This window comes from Pteropus medius, unplaced genomic scaffold, assembly GCF_902729225.1.
Source record: "Pteropus medius unplaced genomic scaffold, Ma_sr-lr_union100, whole genome shotgun sequence".
In the NCBI taxonomy this organism is placed as follows: Eukaryota; Metazoa; Chordata; class Mammalia; order Chiroptera; family Pteropodidae; genus Pteropus; species Pteropus medius.
In genome coordinates this window covers 14,708,266-14,727,219 of record NW_024349801.1, presented here as the reverse complement: position 1 = coordinate 14,727,219, position 18,954 = coordinate 14,708,266, and the positions used below count along the sequence as shown (strand labels likewise).

Here is an 18,954-nt window from a genome sequence, read left to right as displayed (position 1 = left end):
CAACACTGCATTGGGCAATTTCATCTGATTTGGAGTCTATAACAAAGGTGTTAGGCACGTTTTTTTGTTTGTTTTGTTTTGTTTTGTTTTTGTATGAAGAAAATGCAATACAGCAATTGGCTCTGAGTCTTACAGCAAAATATGCAGTGAAGCTGGGATTTGACTCTCTCCAGGCTCACCATGAACACTTTCATCTAACTAACTCATGACTCTAAACATCCAGATGGAGCACAGTGTTGTTTCCTTAATATCTGTTCATTGTTATCAAAGTCACCACTGCTTTTAAGGTAGGTAAGGCATCACTCACTTTCTACAATCCCCCGACAAAAGCCTGTGTAGTTATGTTGAAATTTCTAAAGGTGGGTGAAGAAGTTCAAAGTCCTTTCTCAGTATGGGCACAACTTATTCAAGGTGCTCCTTGAGCCATCTTTTCAGGATACCTTTCTTAGGGATAGAAAATGGGATTCATTACTCAGTCTTCCATCCTTAACTAATAAACATAAAATACATATTTAAAGAGAAGTTCCGGTTTATCTAGCATCTAACTAGACAGTCAGCTCTGTGAAAGCAGGGCCATCGCTCACACATCTTCAGCATGGCAGTTTTACGAGTGGCTTCCAGTAAACACTAATAATTGTTTGTGTTTGCATGTAATTTTTTTCAACTGTGACAAAGAAAAACTTGTAAGAGCTTCATTCTAGTCTCCTTCTTATTTTTGAACTTACTGTTTATAAATTGTAGGTTAATGCAGTTTCTAAAAGTATTTCTCTTAATCCTTGAAAGAAGCAGCATTCTCTAATACGTTATCTCTCTCGTACATATTCTCTCTCTAACACGCACACACACACTAACACACACACACTATGCCCACACAGATATTCCTTCTCCCTCCATTTTCTCTTATTTCTATACATTGCAGTGTGTGTGTGTGTGTGTTTCTGTGTGAATTTGTGTGATATATACTGTCTAAGTTGGAGAGAAAATGCTGCTCTCTTTCCAAATCAAAGAGAAAAATGTGTAGAGTCTAGAACAACAACAAAAATAGCTAGTTTGACTCACAGTCTCTCTTCTTTGAAATAGAAATTTGATCCTGAAGTGAGTCCTCCTTTCTGTCTACTGTAGTCTCCTCTCTGTGCATACGCACACAGGGAAATATCTGCAGATTCTAAAGTCTTCACTGGAACATGAGAGATCATTAATTTTGTATTTTCCTGGCAAAAATACGGGTGGGAAATTATTTATATTACAGGCTCTAATTCGAGGCAATTCAAGTTCCAAAAGATTGAGTTTTAGCAAATGCCTAGGAAGACTCTGTTTTAATAATGCTACTTTACCCCATTTACTTATGTGAGTTTTCGGTTCCAACCATAACATACAGCATTGGGTAGTTTTGTTAAAGAAGACGATGACGTTATTTCTTTATGGTGGTGCTGAAAGTAATTGTGTTTGATTTCAATGGGTCTTAGAAATATAGCGAAAATGTGTCTAAAAAGAAACATCATGCTGGTGACAAGAGATAGAGGTTTAGATGTAAGGGAACTGACATGTCGTGTGTAAATATAGTTATCACAATATTTATCTTCGTGGATTTCTTAATGTTCGTATGAGATTTTCATGTGTTACGAAGCTGTCGTATATATTTGTTATCCCACTGGTTCTCCATAATACTGCAGTGAAGTGGGTAAATAAGCGAATTAGACTCAGAGATTTAGTGGCTTGCTTTAAGTCTGTCTCTTCTAGCTCTTATTATCTATAAGCCCCCCATATACTGATCCCTATGCCAAATGTGCTTTCCATGTGCTTTCCAACAAACTAGGCTAATACTTGGATCAGAAAAAAGGGGAAGGGGACAGAGACAAATGGAAAGTTGATGGTAATTTGTTCTTGGTAGTTGACGAGTAGATAGTCACTTAATGGAGAGGAAGGAGAACATGTTTAATGTAAGAATGTGTGTGTAAGGGTTCTCTTATGATCAACATCTCGTAGTCACACTTCTTTGGTCCCCTGAACAGGCATTTAGAAATGAGCTAAGCCCAAGCAAGCTTTGGCCATTTCCCTGATAATGGATTAAGGTATGCTTAGACCTACTTTTGAAAGTTATTTGAAAACTGTCATGCAAGCAAAATGTCCAGGGTGTTAGTATTAATCATCCCAAGGCCTCGGAGTATGTGGGTGCCTTGTAGAATGAATGGGGAGCAGGGAGTTGACATCAAGAGCCTGAGGTCTTCTAATCTAATGTGGGAGCTAAGGAAACAGCAGTTGTCAACTCTTCAGGGGTTTGTCAAATCATGTGCCTGGAAATTTATGCTTATTTAATTCCCGTTTAGAATTTCACAAAGTGTGTAATTTTAATGACTATGCTTAGATATGTTACAATATATTAATTTTGGAAAAAAATTTATCATAAAAACTATATTACATCCTGTATTTCTTAATTTACCATCCTAAAAATGAAAACAAAACAAAAAATAACTAGCTATTCTGGTCATGACACCCTACCCATTGGCGATAAGATAGCATAATTACTGGAAAACATTGGATGAAAACAGGGAGATTAGTTACCTCCTTACTGACACTAAACTAAAACTGTAACACAATAAAAGGTTAAAAATCATACCTAGGTATATTCCCAACATCCGTAGCATAAACACTTCTGTACAGCCTTCGAATAGAAAGAGGTTAGGGGAATTTTCCAGTATACTTTTCTATAAAATTAGAAGCTTCATAATTGCCTTACCTTACTCAGAAGGTTGTAAAAGTTAAAAAAAGAATCTAAAGCATTATATAACGCATTAGATCAGTGGCTTCTGTTTTAGGTCATACATACCTCGGTTGATCTGCTGTCATAGTAGTACTGTGCGTTTCATACACTAATTCAAATGTGCACCACAGAGACATGGAGAGCTGGTTAAAGTGTCATTTCTCAGCCTCGCTCTCAGTGTTTGTGACTCAGCAGGGTCTGCAGTCGTTGAGAATTTCCATGTGTACCAAGTTCCGGAAGAGGCTGATGCTGCTGGTCTAAGGACTACACTTTGAGAACCACTTGCTTTAGTGAGTGCCTCCAATGCTCATTTTTCTACCTGGAGTTCTTGGTAGTGTGCCAGGAGATTCTGAGAAAATAAGGAAGGCGTGACCCATCTATCTGAGGCATTACCAGACATTTGTAAAGCTATTTCATATTTGAAAAAAAAAAAAGTATGTTAATATAGATTAGGGAATAGAACGCAACAACAACAACAACAACAAAACTTCATGACATATCATGAGAAAAACAGAAGACCTCAGAGTCTAAATTTATAATTGTCTTCTTTTATCTAGGAAAGGTGTCACCTAATATGGCTGTCTAACTTACTTGAGCTTTTTAAACATATCTTCCCAAACATTGTAAAATGAGAGGTTCCCCAGGGCAAGCACCATGTCCATTTACCTGTTCGTGAGTCCCCAGGTTCTATCTAGCTCCATGCTTGGCGAGAGCAGAGACTCGATCACCTGTTGTAATCTCTCCGTGTCTAGTTGCTACATAAGGAAAATAAAAACAATTATAGAACCACTTCATTGGAGTTGGTGAGATAACATTCTAAGTTGAGCCTTTTGGATTAATCTGAGACAGTATTTGAAAGTATTTGCCAAACATGATAAAGATGGTGAGAGCTTGCTTACTGTGTAACCCACAACTATGTAATTACAGTAAATAGACAAGTTGACGTACACCATTCTGTCTGAAATTCTTTGTGTGGGAGACCTGGGAATTTTCTGTTGAAGCAGTCACAGTATGCTTCTTCATTAAGTGGCCTGAATGGTTCACATTTCAAAAAACACTGCTGCAGAGGGGTTTATTCCTTTTGGGGACAATGCCAGCCTGGGGGATATGCCAGCAAATAAAGTTGGAAGTGAGAATACAGTCTACCTCAGACTTGTTCGTGTAAATTAAGAGTCTACTGGATGCTGGCGCTGGTCTCAGTAGCTAATCTTTTTTTATTATTTATCTAATATTAGCAACTGTATTCATCATTTATTTCCATTAATAAAAATGTACATTCATATCAGCTACTCTCTAATTAGAGAGAGAATTAGAAGTGTTTTAATACCTTAGTACAACAGAAAGATTACAATACATCGGTTTAAATACTTAACAAAAGTGAAGTTTAAGTTGTTATTTTTCGCATTTCTCCAGGCACTCCTGGATGATTTTTCACAGCACTTGACCTCCATCTGTCCTAAATTGTACAGACTGCTCTTTAGAATTCAGGTGCTAATTAACTTCTTAACACTTCTTTGCATAGTCCTGAAAGCCCAGTCTTCCCACTTCTGTGCCTTCCAAGGTGTCTCTTTGAGTTGCCTACTAAAAAGAAGTGTGTTTCCCACAGTATGTATTACTTTTGTAATTAAAAACTTGAAATAACATATAACTTTTTGAAGGGTGTAAGCACCCCTTCGTCTTCCTAACTCACAAATAGAACTTTTCCACAGGCTAGCGTGTGACAAGGTAGATTGCTCTCCCCGTCCTCTGAGATTCTGAATTGATTTCCATAGGGTGGGCATCAGGGATCTGTCTATCTGCATTTCAGCTCAGGTTCTCAGGGGATTCTGGGCCTGGTGGAGGACTCGCCCACCCAGAGCAGAGTTCTCACACTGGATGCACTGCTTTGTTTTCTGACGTACTGTGCTTTGTTTGATAGTTTCCAAGTATGTCCAGTAAGTGTCTTCACATTCGGGTTCTCTCATAGCTGCTTTCCCTTTCTCTCAGTCATACGGGAGCTGCAGAGTACACATTACACACTGCGCAGCACGTAGCACAGTACAATCTTGCACGTGCATGTGCTGTTAGAATCAGCTTATGATCTCAGGTCCTACCTACATTCATGGGTTATGGGAAGCCCAGCTAGCGACCCAAACATTCTAGTCGTGGTGTTGTTTTTACAGTCAGTCTCTTATTTTCCATTTTTCTTCTATTTTATGGATTCTATTTTAGCTTCAACTTTTATCATTTAAATATTTACTATTATTACAACTATTACTAATGATATTCTAAATGTTAAGTAAATATTTACTTGTTCTTTTGGAATGTAGCAAAAAAAAAGTTTGCTTATGTTTTAGATCTTTCTTTAGGATAACTTCCAAATGATGACATTACCAAGTCAAATATTTTGAATATGTATGTATGTATATATGTATGTATGTATCTATCATCTATCATTTTGTTTTTCTGGTTGTACTATTGGGGCCCTGGCTACATAATTATGCTACAAATATCTATATAGAAAATATGTATTATTGAGTCAGTGAGTGAATTAAAAACAAACATTTATTGGATACCTATTTAATACTATCATTTTTTAGAAATCTAATAATAATTTAAATCTAATTGTTAGGGTTTATCTGATGTCCGAATGAGATGATTCTATCAAGTAAATACTTGGGCCAAAAATGTAGTGGTTTCTCTATATGTGATGGTAATGATCAGTGTTGAATTAAAACAAAAAACTGATATTTGAAAGTAAAACAGTAAAATAACAATGGATTAAAAAATTGGAAGTTAGAATGATGTGGAACTCTCTAGACATTTGTGGGTTTTTCCCTTTATGTTTTTCCTTTGAAGGAACATCATGTGTAAAGTTCGTATTTAATGATCATCCTGATTCCTAATTATTTTCTTGGGAAATTTGGAGAGCTATTAAAGGTAGCTTCAGTCCTTGTATGAAATACTGATTTGAAAATATTTCTCAGGAGAATTTGAAAACAAGAAAAGCCCAGATTCTACTGTTTTTTAGACATATCCCAGTGCTCCTCATTTCACACATTTATACTCAAACATGTACAAAATACTTACTGCCACATTTTTCTTTCTGCCTGGAGAACAGCTGTAAAGATATTAATTGTGCTTCAGTTATAAATGAATTGCCAAAAGGGACTGAACGGGTTGTGTATCTCATCAGCGTGCCCTGTCTGATATAAATAATGAGACAGGAACTTGGTAAATTGGAAATTTGTGATAAAAACGAGATGTGATGTTATGAAGTCCCACCAGTTCCTTCTTCTGAATACATTGATTTTTAAGGCATTCTGCAAGACCGCTAAAATCAATGACTGTCCGTTATAAAATGTTGGTTAAAAAAGCTCTATTACGGGGGCCAACTACAAATTAGCCCAAAGAGTAAACACAAAGGCAGTAGAAATGTTAAAAAGAAAAAGACCTGCAGACGTTGTGAAGTGTAGTTGGAAAGGCACAGCCACTGGAAAACGTAGTCTTTTCTCCTTTTCCACCTAAGATTCGTAAATATGGTGACCGGGAAGAATTGAAAATCAGAGCTATAACTCAACTGAGTGAGGTACTTTATTTTATCATGTCAGTTATTTTTAAAAGTTGAGATTTTCTTTGCTATTCCCCAAAATTTCTCTCCGCGTCTCTTAAATCTGCTAATTTTTGCTTTTAACCTTTTGCTAGCACCTGGCAACATGACTATTTCCTAGCATGACATCATGATTAAAATTTAAATCTAAGAAAAATATTGATATTACCAAATGTCTGATACAAATAAATTGATGTACTTTGAGGTTTTTTTCTAAATGAAACCCTGTTTTGGAAGAGGTCTTACTTTAATGTGATCACAGTTTGGGGATGGAATACAAAAAACTGCACACACCTATATACAGACAAGTATACTGTTTATTTATTATGGCAAAGTCAATATTCTAAAATTATGGAATACCCTTGAACTTGAACTACTTGTGATGTTATGTCATCAGGGAAGGTTTTATTTACACACGCTTAACCTGTCCTTAACTTTCCCCCAGAAGCAGCAGGACTCTGAGCCAATATCCTCTGTAAACACATCACTCCTTGGGCATATCTCAGTGACAGCCTGTGCAATGATATTTCTTCCCATGCCTCTTTCCTTGTTAGTCTGTGAACTCCCTAATGGCCAGGGAAGACCCGTATTCATTTTTGATATCCCAGGGCCAAGCAGGTTGATGGTATACAGCAATCAATAAACATCTAAAGAATGAACAGAAGAAATTAAGGAAGGAGAGTAAACAGAAAGAGGGTTACGAACAGGGAATGAAAGAATAAGATGAAGAGATGAAATGTTAATTTGATTTTTCTGCTAATATTTGGTTAAACTACTTAAAGGTATTGTCTAGATCAGATTTATTAGCTTATCTTCAGGGCTAAAACATAATCAATCAGTCAATTTCTGTCTCACTCTCTCTCTCTCTTCTTTCCCTTTTCTATCCTACTAATTTGAAAAAAACAAAAGCAAAAACACACCTTGAGATGCTGGCAGATCCTTAATCACTTTTTGTAAACCCACTGCCTAGTCTTTCATGCATTCATTCAATGCCTATTTTTCCAAGATTTTAATTAAGCAGGTAGAGTTTCCAATACATTTTTTCCAACTCTCTCCAGGCAAAAAGGTACTAGGTCTCACTTATTCTTCAAGTATTTTTGATTTTATGTTATGCTCTGCTTGTTTAATAAAAAGTCCCTTTTCCTTTTATACATCTTTTAAGAAGATCTGAGGGAAAGAAAACCAGCTCTTAACTGGCATGCAAGAATTCCTATATCCAGGAATGAGCTGATAGCACCAGAGGCACAAAGGATGCTGTTAGGAATTGATGTGGATCAACTTCATTTAAAATCCAATGACTTGTTTTCTTTGAGGTGAAGTCTCTTTGCCAAGGCTAAGTTTCTGATAATAAAATAATAGCCTCCATGCTATTGGTTATTTGTAAGAATTACATATGTATAACTTTCTTGGTTGTATGGTTAGGTTTATGGGTAACCTTGACAACTTATGGTAAGGTGCCAGAACTTCAGAGTTGAACTCTCTGGGTTTGAGGGAAAAAGTTAATTGAGTTAGAATAGTATAGACTATATGTCTTAATACATTTATTTAGTTTCTTTGAGTCTGTTTTTCCATCTAAATATGGAGACAATAATAGTTATTAGGTACATATGGAGTGTAAAAATGAGTGAGGGAAGAGAAAGAACCCTACATAGTATGTAGCACATAGTTTGAGATAATTAACAGCATCATTGTCACTGTCACAACTAGAATTTGAGATTAGGAATAGGTGATACCTCTCTAACTCTTTCCAGATTGAAAGTCACTGCTTTTGTAATGAGAAATAAAATTTAATTTAAAATATGCTAATACCAGAATACAAATACTATATCTCTCTGCCCCACCCTTGGCCCCCCGCTTTTTAAATAGAGTAGAAGTGCTGGTTTTCTGTGAGTTGGAATTGGACGTGAATGCCAGCATCTTAAATTATAACCTGGACTCTGGTAATGAGAGATGTAGATAGTCTGTGTCTTAGTCAGTTTGAGCAGTAATAAAATGACCGTAGACTGGGTGGCTTAAACAACAAATATTTATTCCTCGCAATTCTGTAACACTGTGTGTGCTCATTCACTCTAGGCTAAGCTTGTCTGTGATGCCCCCTTTTCAGACTTAGGCTCTTGCTGACTGGCCTTTGTGGAAGTGACTGCTGCCATCCTTGCTGCAGGATTGTGAAGCCTGAACAGGCTCCAGTCTGTCACCCATGGCATCTATCATCTTTGTCTTTCTTCCTAGGTCCTGGGAGGAACTTTACTCCTAGACTCCTAGTAAAGACATTTTCCACCTTCTAAGCCCCAAAATAAAGTCTCCAGCCCATCATTTCTTCTGTGAGAAATTTTCATGAGCTCATGTAAGGGTTTAATATCATACTTGCTTTTGTTTGCAGCCACAAAAGTGGGCCCATCATTAGGAAGGCAAGGTCATGACTTCTCTCGTAAGAAGAGGAAAAATCCCTACTATTTCTTCTCTAATAAGTTTAAAATATGAAAATAAGATGAAACAGCAGAAACAACATGTAATTCAAAATGTCAGTGATCGACTTGCTGTATGAATTTCTGAATGTGTCTTCCTAAAGGAAATAACCACTCATTCATTCATTTACTTATTTAACAATTATTTATATGCAAGGCACATTCTGAGGTGCTAGAGAGAAAAATAAAAACATTGGGTCATGTTCTCTGCTCTTGAAGATGCCAAATTCAGAGCCAGTATAGTGTTCGTATAGTGATTAGAAGGCTGGTTTGGGGATCCCTGGGGCTGGGTTTGAATAGAGACTTTATCCTTTTCTATTTGAACGGAGATAATCATAACAGATGCTCAAAGCCTTGTTGCAAATATTAAATGAATAAATATTTTGCAGCAGGTGTTGTTCTTAGCACGTACACAACCAAGACAATGTAGGGCCATGCTTATAATGTGGAAAAAAAAAAGGATGAGGCCACATTAAAGGTGAATGGGTTAAGTCTGGAAAGGAGGATGGAATGGGAAAGTTGAGAGAATAAGAAAGAATATTGTTTTCAAAAAGCCTTCCGTCTGAAAGGGAAAAAAATCTGTATGCACTGCAATTTATATATAAAAGTAAAATGTGCCCCCAGAGACAGTCAAATAAAGTATTTTTAGAGTTCAGAAGAGGGAATAATTTAGCTTGGGAACAACTAAATCTTAACTGGATCTGAACAAGTTAGGGGGCTGGGCTGGGGAAGGATAAAAATGCACTTGCTTGAGCGAGTGTTTAGGTAAAAAAATAATAATCAGGAAGATTAGAGAATTCTGGTGATTGATGTAAAAGAGGTGTTTAAAACCCTTTTTTAACTGTCCATTTTCCTTAGATATACTCCATACTGATTAACCTCTTTCAAGGGAGTTCTCTCTGATTTGCATCCCCCACCTCTGAATTTTGACTTAAAATCATCTTTTTTCTTGAATCTAATCTCAATATCAATGCCCCGCCCCCTCCCCAACCTTGATTTAGCTGTTTAGCTTCCCCTCCTGTGTTATTCAGTATCTTTCTTTTTCACCTGAAGCACATTATCACATCACTTGTTAGCTGTTTAATTTTCTGCCTTCCCGCTAGTCAGCCCTTCAAGAAGGCAAAATCGTCTAACTAGGATGTTTCTTAGGTGGCTCAAAGGCTTGATGCAGAGAAGGAGCTCAGTAAAAACATATCAAAATAATAAAGGGCTCAAATAAGAGATAAGCCCAACTCACTCCATTTTAGGTACATCACGGATGGCGGCTCATGTAGGATGACATGTTTTGGGTTAGTGAACACTTTTAAACAATCTTCCTGAAACCCTAGCTCCGTAATGATAGCCCAATTAAACCTGCTCTGTCTAGGACTTTTCCTTCTGAATAGCCCAGAGGCTCAGCAGCCTTCGATTTGCCAGATTTGCCATTCTATAGGAGAATTACTCATTTTGTTTTTCACATTAAAAAAGAAAAATTTTATGCGAGGTGATGGATATGTTAATTAACTTGATTGTGGTAATTATTTCACAGTGTATATGTATATCAAATCATCATATTATACACCACAATTTTTTTGGTCAATGATACCTCAGTAAACCTGGAGGAACAAAAGAGGAAGGGAGGGCAGCCCCAACCGCACTACTGCCACTTTTTAAAGTCCTGGCTTTTAACTAGAGAATTGTGCTTATTCTAAAAGAATTTTAGAATAAAATTCTAAATATCGCCATTGCAGTGGTTATATTTTTGTTGTCATGCATCTTGGCCTCAAATTTACACTTTACACAACATAAGTGGAATATCCTAGGCAACCTAGGGCTTCACACAACATCCCCTCACCCAGGGGTTACCAATTGCACGTTATCCTTATGAAGCCTCAGAATAAGAATAGGAAGTGGGAGATATCATTTTCACATTTCATATTAGGAAACTGAGTCTTAAGAGTGTAAAAAAAATTCCTTGCACTACGAGAGCGGCAAGTCACTGATGTAGAATATGATCTCATTCTGCTAATAAGATAATGTGAACAAAAACTTCTGACATTATAATTGTAGCACGTATGTGTTTTCCACTACATCGTGCTGCTCCCTTCTAGAAATAAATTTAACCAAGATTCTCAGTTTCCTGTAATAAAGAAAACCCATACGAAAGCATTGCTAAAATAAACCTCAAATACTGTTAGAAACTCTGACTCTGCGGCACATTCTTGAACTCTTCACGTCTAACTGGGTGCTCAGCTCACAGTACCTACTATGCAAATAGCCTTTGTGTGGGTGAATGAATGAGTCTGTTTAATGAAATAGGATGAATGAAGCTTGCGCCTACTGTAACCCTGACACGTAGAAGTCACCTGCAGTGCCACTGGCAACACAATTTTGTAAGTTCAGAAATAGCTGCCAATCTAAAGCATAAATGATGCTAGCTTACTTCTTAGGCATATATAGAATTTTATTCTGCAGGTAACAGATTAGCAAAGGCTGGATTGCTGGGGAACAGGCTCCCTCAGAAAAGAAAATATACTTCTTTCCTTCTGTGTCATAAAAGAGTCATTCCAATTCTGAAAGGGTTTATTTATACACATGGAACTGTAAAACAGACAGCTTATTAGTTTTCACTACCAGACCTCCGATCGTCCTCATTATCTGTTTGCAAAAGCAGGGGGTAGGCCTCCATCCTGGTGGCGTTGGTCACGAATGTGAAAAGAACTTGCCTCCTGTGCATAGTAAACATGGCTCGGATTTTACAGTTACACATTTTCATACGATATTTTTCATTTCTCTCACCCGATGCGCATTACAGATGTTCGCCGGAATGATGCACGGGTGAATAGAAGACATCTGTGTGCTCAAATGCATTTTCTGAAGTGTTTAATTGTTCCAGAAAGTTTCAGCCTCATTTTAAAAACAAAACGTTAAGTGTGTATGGATGTTTCATTAAGTTACAAAACTGTTTATACCTCTAAATGCTCCAGAACAAAATATGGAAACTGAATTTTATTTCCCTAGTTTATGTCCCAAATCAGAGAGCCAGAGAAATGACAGGATACATTTTGGTGCTGTCCATTTGCCTGGCTGCAGTTAAGAATCTGTCTGTTCCTGTAATAAATTCAATTTGGAGCATGTAGAATTTGGCAGCGACATTTCATTATAGGATGAGAGTTGGCACAGGAGGAGAACACCCAGTAAGCAACGGTTAGGCCTTTGCAAAAGAACATGGAAGGGAAGGTGATGGTGTAGAATTTCACTGTGTGCTGTATGTCTTAAAAAAAGAGGTTTCGGAAGTAAAATGCAAGCCCATGATACCTCTGCCTCCTATTCGGCTGCCTTTTATAAATCCCAAGTTTGATGCCCAACGAAAGAGAAGGGTCTGATCTATTGTCACTCTGACGTAATGTTCCGAGTTAAACAATGGTCATTGAGACTAGAAGTTCCTAGAAGGAAGTAGACACCTTCTCTTCCTGCTTACAGGTCAACAGTAAAGTTCACCATTTATCACCCCAAGAGCTTAGCTGGGAAAAAATTCTCCATATAGAGGGGTGAAAAAAAAAAAATCATAATTTTTATCGATTCATGTTTCATTCTCCTCATCTTCTAAAGACTCCCTCTGGTATACCCGGGGGTTTGGATATATGACATTTCTATAATTAAATAGCAAAACTGAAGAAAAGAAAATACTGGTATGATTTAGACCATCTTTCCCACTGGTGGAATCTGCTTGGAGACATGCATGCTGAAGCCCATGATATTGGAGATGTGAAGAAAAATACGTTGCTGCCCACATTGATTTCTCCCGTTTCCTTATACACAGTTAGGTCTGTGCTCCGTTGTGATTAGGGGGCAACTGGGGTAGTGGGAAACCACAACAACCCCCTGCAAAAAAAAACCCTGGAAGTACATGCCAGTCAGCTACAGAGGTATCTCAGAGCATTGTTTCATAAAACTAAAAAGTAATGGATTTGTCATGACACATTTAAAAAATCCAGGGCCAAATGCCTCAGCTTCTAGTAAGAGATAATTTATTAACGTCTACGAGTTATATGGGTCCTATGAAATTATTGTTCCGGTATTCAACAACAACCAAAAAGCGTTGTCGTGGCAACGCCTGTGCCCCATTACCTCTTGTATCACATTATATTAGGGGAAATTAATAAGGTAGATGAGGAAAGATGAGTTGAGGGTTTAGTTTTATTACAGTAATAAAGACAGTTGCATCATTGTTATGACCTGTTAGACCCATGGTCTTCGGGATGTGTGAATGTTTAAGTAAGATATTTTTAGACGATAATGCCAGACCCTCTGTTCGTGTGCTGTATGTCCTGAACATAGATCAGAGTAGCTGGAAGGTCAAATAAAAAGTTTGAAGATGATAGTAAGAGGCCAGGAATTCTGGCTATTTGCGAAGGTTCTGCCGCTTTATTTCCCCATCTGCTATCAGAATGCCTATTCTCTGAAAATGTATTGTAGAGGACTCTCTGCAAATGGGGTTTGTGTTCTTCTCATCATAAGGGTTTTTGTTTTTCCGGTGTGCACATTTGCACGCGGTACCAAACCTTTGTTTTCCTGCTCAGGGTGTCAGCACTAGCATTTTTCTTTCTGAATAATGTGCAGAATTGGTGTGCTGACTTGCTCATAAAAAGTATAGCCTAGTTAACAGAGCTGCACTACCCAAACCCCAACATCTTATTTTCTTGAAGATCTTTCATCTTAGTTTGTTGGTAAACTGGAACCTTTAACCTGACAGGGGAAAAATTTTGATGGTTAATTTTGCTTGTAGTGTTTGCTGTCATTATGGTGGGGAAATGCATGGGTTCTGTCGCTAACGGGAGAAGTTTCAGGTGTTCCGACAGGCGGACGGTACTGTGAGCCCTCTGTTCATTAAAACCCAAGCAGCACACTTAACCAAGAAACGAAATGCAGAAAAATGGGTCTATTAAAAGCAGAATTCACCTTGGAATTGACGTATTCATACTTGACTTGATACTAGCAGGATGAATTGTGGTGACAGGGGTCATTTTTGTTGACAACAGCTGGGAATACAACAGCTATATTATTATAATTAGGATCAGCATCAAGTTGGATGATAATAGGGGCTTTCTTGGAGAAATGGCACAGTGTCAGATTTATAGTCACTAGCTAAATGAGTCTCTTGTATCCTCGACAAAGGGACCAAAACAGTTCCAAATGAAAACACAAACAGAGAATCCTGTTGTTATATTTCCTGGGTGTTACTCAGGGTCCTATTTATCACACACCGACACTTGCCTCTTTGAAGAAACATTATCCTGCAAAGTTTACACTTTTCAATTTGCCTCTGTGGTCTGCATTCTGCATGCATTTCCATGGAGAAGCCTATACGGCAGCTTGACTAGAAATCTTTTCTGCTGCAAGATTAACCTCAAAGCATCCATTTTTCCCCCCCTCTGGGTAATCACTTGACAAATTCATCCACAGAACCTCCACACACATCTATTCCAGTGTACAGGTACATCAACAGTCTTGAATCACTATTAGGAGAAATATCACCTTTGATGGAAAGGAGTGCTGCCTTTTCATTTCCAGATGTCTAACGTTGAAAGATGCGGATTTCCGGAGAAGCCAGACATCAGGCAGCAATATTCTGGATGAAGATGTGGGTAAAAGCTCGTCTTAGCTCTGTTGCAGTCCTCAGCCCAGTAGTTCATCTTGGCAGGTGTATGGGATTTGCATGGGTTGGGAGATGTGTCGTCATTCATTTGAATGTCATCTATTCAAATAACTTCGAGAAACTTACACTGGCGATGTGCCTGGATTTGTGCTCACTACATCAAAACACATGTTATTTTTGAGCCCACAGCAATTTTATACCACAGAGGAAACTGACATGAGGTGGATTGGATAGGAGAATGTGAGATTGTGTGTGCGTGTTTTCTTTTATAAAAGGACATGAACATTTCGTTATATTTGGAAATTTGTTTTTGTATTTTCTCCCCAAATGTAAAGAATATACTACTATTAAAATGATTATACAAAGGTATATTTAGCTATAAATTATATCACCACCACTTAAAATTAGTTTATTATCCAGTCTCACATGTACATACACATAATATACTTATAATAATAGTGACAATAAGCTCTCAGAAATATTGTTAAGAATATTTTCTACATTCTTTGCATAAATTATTACATTTAATGATCTCAACAAGCCTAGGATGTAACAATTACTATCACCTTCCTTTTTACAGATTAAGGAACTGAAGATGAGAAAAGTTTTATTACTTGGCCAATGATGCAGAACTAGTCAAAGTTGGGAATGGAATATAAACCAAATGTTCTGGTTCAAGGCAGTTTAACTGCAAATTTATCTTTGCAGCCACTTTTCTATACTTATATTATCTCATTTGATCCTCACACAAATCTTTGAGGTTTGCAGAATAAAAATTACCACCTTTGCATATGAAAAAACTGAATCACAGAACATGCAAATGACGGAAATTCATCTCCTTACTCCTGCCTCAGTGTTTGGCAGTGGGAGGACTGGATGCTTCTCCTAGTAAGGTAACATCAAGTTACAATAATCAATGGAAATAATTGTAATGATCATCAGTCTTATGATAGTAAACTCCTGAGAAAATATTCCCAACTTCCATTTAACAAGAAATAATCTCCATGGCTCTTTATGTATTATGAATGGTATAAAAAATACTTCACTTTATAAACACATCTGAGTAAGAGTTCTTTGAAGTAATCATAATAGAAATTAATTCTTCTATGGAATAGTGGAGTTAATTTTTTAAAAAGTCTGGTGTTCATTATAGTCATTCTGAACTATGGCTTTACATCAGAATTGTCTGAGAAGATTAAAAAAAATCCTCAACCACCATCCTTATTTTGCCATCCCATAGATCTAAACGAGATCTAAATATTTTTTAAAGCTAGATTCTAAAAAGTAAGCAGAGTTGGTACTTACAAGCTTAGCATTTGGTAATTTCTGTGCTAGGCTCCTACGTATATTATTTTAACTCTCATAAAACTCTAATATATATTGTAGATTTGAAATCCGAGGCTAAGAGAGGTCAAATGATTTGCCCAAAGAGGCAGAGATAAGTGTTTCAGAATAGGATGGAATCATTTCATCTGCAAAACTGTTAACCCCCAGCTACTCTGTCCAAATGTACCCGCCTACACATATATACACAGTAATTCTGTCGTTGTTCAGAAACCATCTAGATTTACTTAAGAGTCACCAACTGGAAGATAATTTTGGTGATGACTAGGGTTTTTGACTGTTCAGTTCTCTTCCCAGTGCCTGAGCAGTGCCTGGAACTGAGTGCTCGCACTCATGAACATAACTCTGAGTATAAACCTTGACTTTATTTTTCTGATAATGTGTTACTTCATAATGGGGAAAAACATTTCTCCTCAAAAACAAAACAAAAAGTCAAAGTAAGCAAAAGCAAAACAAAAAGTCATGGCACGGTCTTCTACATGGAAGAATTCATCCTTTCTCATCTGTCTCTGAATCTTGTATTAACTTTTTTTTTCACTAATAGTCGCAAAAATAGATTCTGTATGCCATTCACTCAGTTTATCCCCAGTTAAACATCTCACGTAAACTTAGCATAAGGGCCAAAACAAGAAATTTAGCATCGGCATCGTTGTCATTGCCCAGTGTTAATGTTTTCTCACCTCTTCCCTGGACTATTGTTGTAACCTCATAACTAGTCTGATCTCCTAATCTTCTATGCCTCTGCCTCCAATTGACTCTGGGAACACTAACAGGGAGAGGCCCACAATGTAGGAGTGACCTCTAAATGAAGTATCTTCTCTATTTCCTACAGGATAAAGCCAACACTCACCAACCATCCTGTCGTTCAGATGCCTCCTGAGTTCTGTTCTCAGCGTGCATCTTCAACCTTAGCTTTGGTGGCTGACTTTTCCAGCCATCTCTCCTCCTAAAATTGTTTTTTGGAACTTTCATCTCATTCTCTTCCTCTCACCTGGGAGGTTTTTCCTCCAGTTCTTTTCCATCCCACACAATATTCAAATAACTACAAATATTGTACTTTCACGTGCTTATTTTCACCAGCTAGTTGATGAGCTACTTGTAAAGTGAGTCGTTATTATTATTATTATTGTTATTATTATTATTATATTGCTCCCAGTGTCTGGTGGAATGTATTACCCAACTGACATTCAGTGCATTTTTTTCCTAACTGTAGATTTTGTAGAACCTCTGAATCATCATTTTGTGTAGAAATTTCAATTTTACAGTCCTATCGACTGCTCAACAAATATTGTTGCATCTTCCTGTATAGTGACTATAATTCAAAGTGCTACAAAAAGAGTTTGACTGGCAAGCTCTACCTTATTTTAGTAAGCACAGAGGTATGCTGCTGAGATCTACCCGCGACTTCTTTGAGGTTTAAAACACTCTTGCCCCCATTGCCAGAAATGTTGTGATTGACAGCTCAGGGCTGATTATTCCACAGCTGAAAAGAGACCTGTGAAGGCCAAGGCCAAGGCTCCTTTCTCAGAGGGGTTCTCTTATCCAATCCCTGGTTAGTGCTAGAGTCTAAAGGCCTGTACCCATTTCCTCAATGACCATCGCAGCTCTAGAGTCCACAGAGGCCTTTGTTTTAACAGCACCAAGTGCTTCTTCTGCCCAATATTATCCTTTTCCACTTCCCCCAACAGATATGGACCAAAGAACACTCCTCAATAAAAATTCTGCAAGAAATTTTGAGCTGAGAGTCTACTTTCTAGGAAACTCACCTCTGGTGCTTACCTACCATTCCTCATTAAGTCATCAGATAGTTTATTCATTCATCCGCTCATTCCATTAGCAAATATATGTTTGATAATTATTATCTAGTGACACTGACCAGATCAGGGAGACATTGACCCTGCCCTTGTAGAGCACGATACTTGTAATGACACCAGACTTCTCCGATTTCTCCCCAGTTTCACCAGTTCCCCAGAATTACAGTCTCTCAGATTATTTTGCCTTTACTTAAGCATGACTTATTGCTTAGAATTCCTTCCCTTCTTCTTCTGGTTAAACTCTTTACCTGTCTTTAATAATTTAATTTGAATGTAACGTCTCTCAGGAATTCTTTTCTGACCACCCTCTCTGTGCTGGCCTGAGTGAGTGACCGACGCCCGGTGCTGTTGCATTCAGCTGAATTTCTATATGTACCTGTTAGTCCCCTCGTCCCTCCCACCACCAAACTGTAAGCTTCTTGCCTGTAGATTTTGACTTAGTATATCTACTCTCTATCAGGCAAACTGTATGTGCTTAACTGCTGAATGAATGAGAAAATAAAAAAATAAATTAATCTGAAAAAAAGGTTTTGCTTATTTTATCCATCAGGCCTAATTACCTAAAAGTGCTGATTAATCAATGGTTCCAATATCATTTTGTATTCTGAAGAATTACATAAGATGGATAAAATATTCTTTTGGTATTTCTGTACAGCTTTTACAAGCAGCCTTTTTTTTAAAGGTACTTTTTTGTGTGTGCTTTTGCAAGACTGAAATGCTACATGTTATATTGTATTATTAAGCTTACATTTCGTATTTCTTTGGTATGTTTTCTTTTCAATATTCTTCAAACCCACATGAGTCTTTAAAATGAAAACTACAAAGGAATCTTAAATAGTGCAGATTCTAAAAGGGCCATCTTTATATAGTATTCCAACTTCCCAGTATTCTTTCTTTTAAAAGACTTCGATATTGTTGAAGTGATGATGGAGTCGTTTATCTCCATATTTTCAGAGAGATTTCTTCCTTATTCCCACACATGGATTTCTGTATAATATGCTTAGCAAATTTTAGCTCTTGGCAAAGAATAATGTGTTAATTGTTATCTTTCTCGCTCTCTCTCTCCTTTTTCTTTTTTAGGTACGTCTGTCACTAATGTAACAGCCACCGATGCCGATGACCCAGTTTACGGAAACAGCGCAAAGCTGGTGTACAGTATCTTGGAAGGACAGCCCTATTTTTCCATCGAGCCTGAAACAGGTTTGTGGCCTAAATTTTGAATTCGATTTGCCATGTTATTGCTTCAGGGAAACACTTTTCTTGGGATTCGGATTATGAGACGTTATGGTTAAGTATTTTACTGACTCTCTCAGTAATATTTGAATGTATTCTTTCTGTGCAAT

The 18,954-nt window shown here is 37.4% G+C and overlaps 1 protein-coding gene across 3 annotated transcripts in view; it reads left to right on the top strand.

The window, feature by feature from the left end:
• Positions 1-18,954, top strand: part of CDH8 (cadherin 8) — a 314,915-nt gene that overhangs the window by 129,338 nt on the left and 166,623 nt on the right. For 2 of the 3 annotated variants that reach the window (XM_039888873.1, XM_039888874.1), the window contains exon 4: positions 18,692-18,811. The exons of the other annotated variant lie outside the window; for it this stretch is intronic. In XM_039888873.1, the coding sequence (XP_039744807.1) occupies positions 18,692-18,811 (120 nt within the window). The remainder of the gene's footprint in view (positions 1-18,691; positions 18,812-18,954) is intronic. 3 annotated transcript variants of the gene reach the window in all.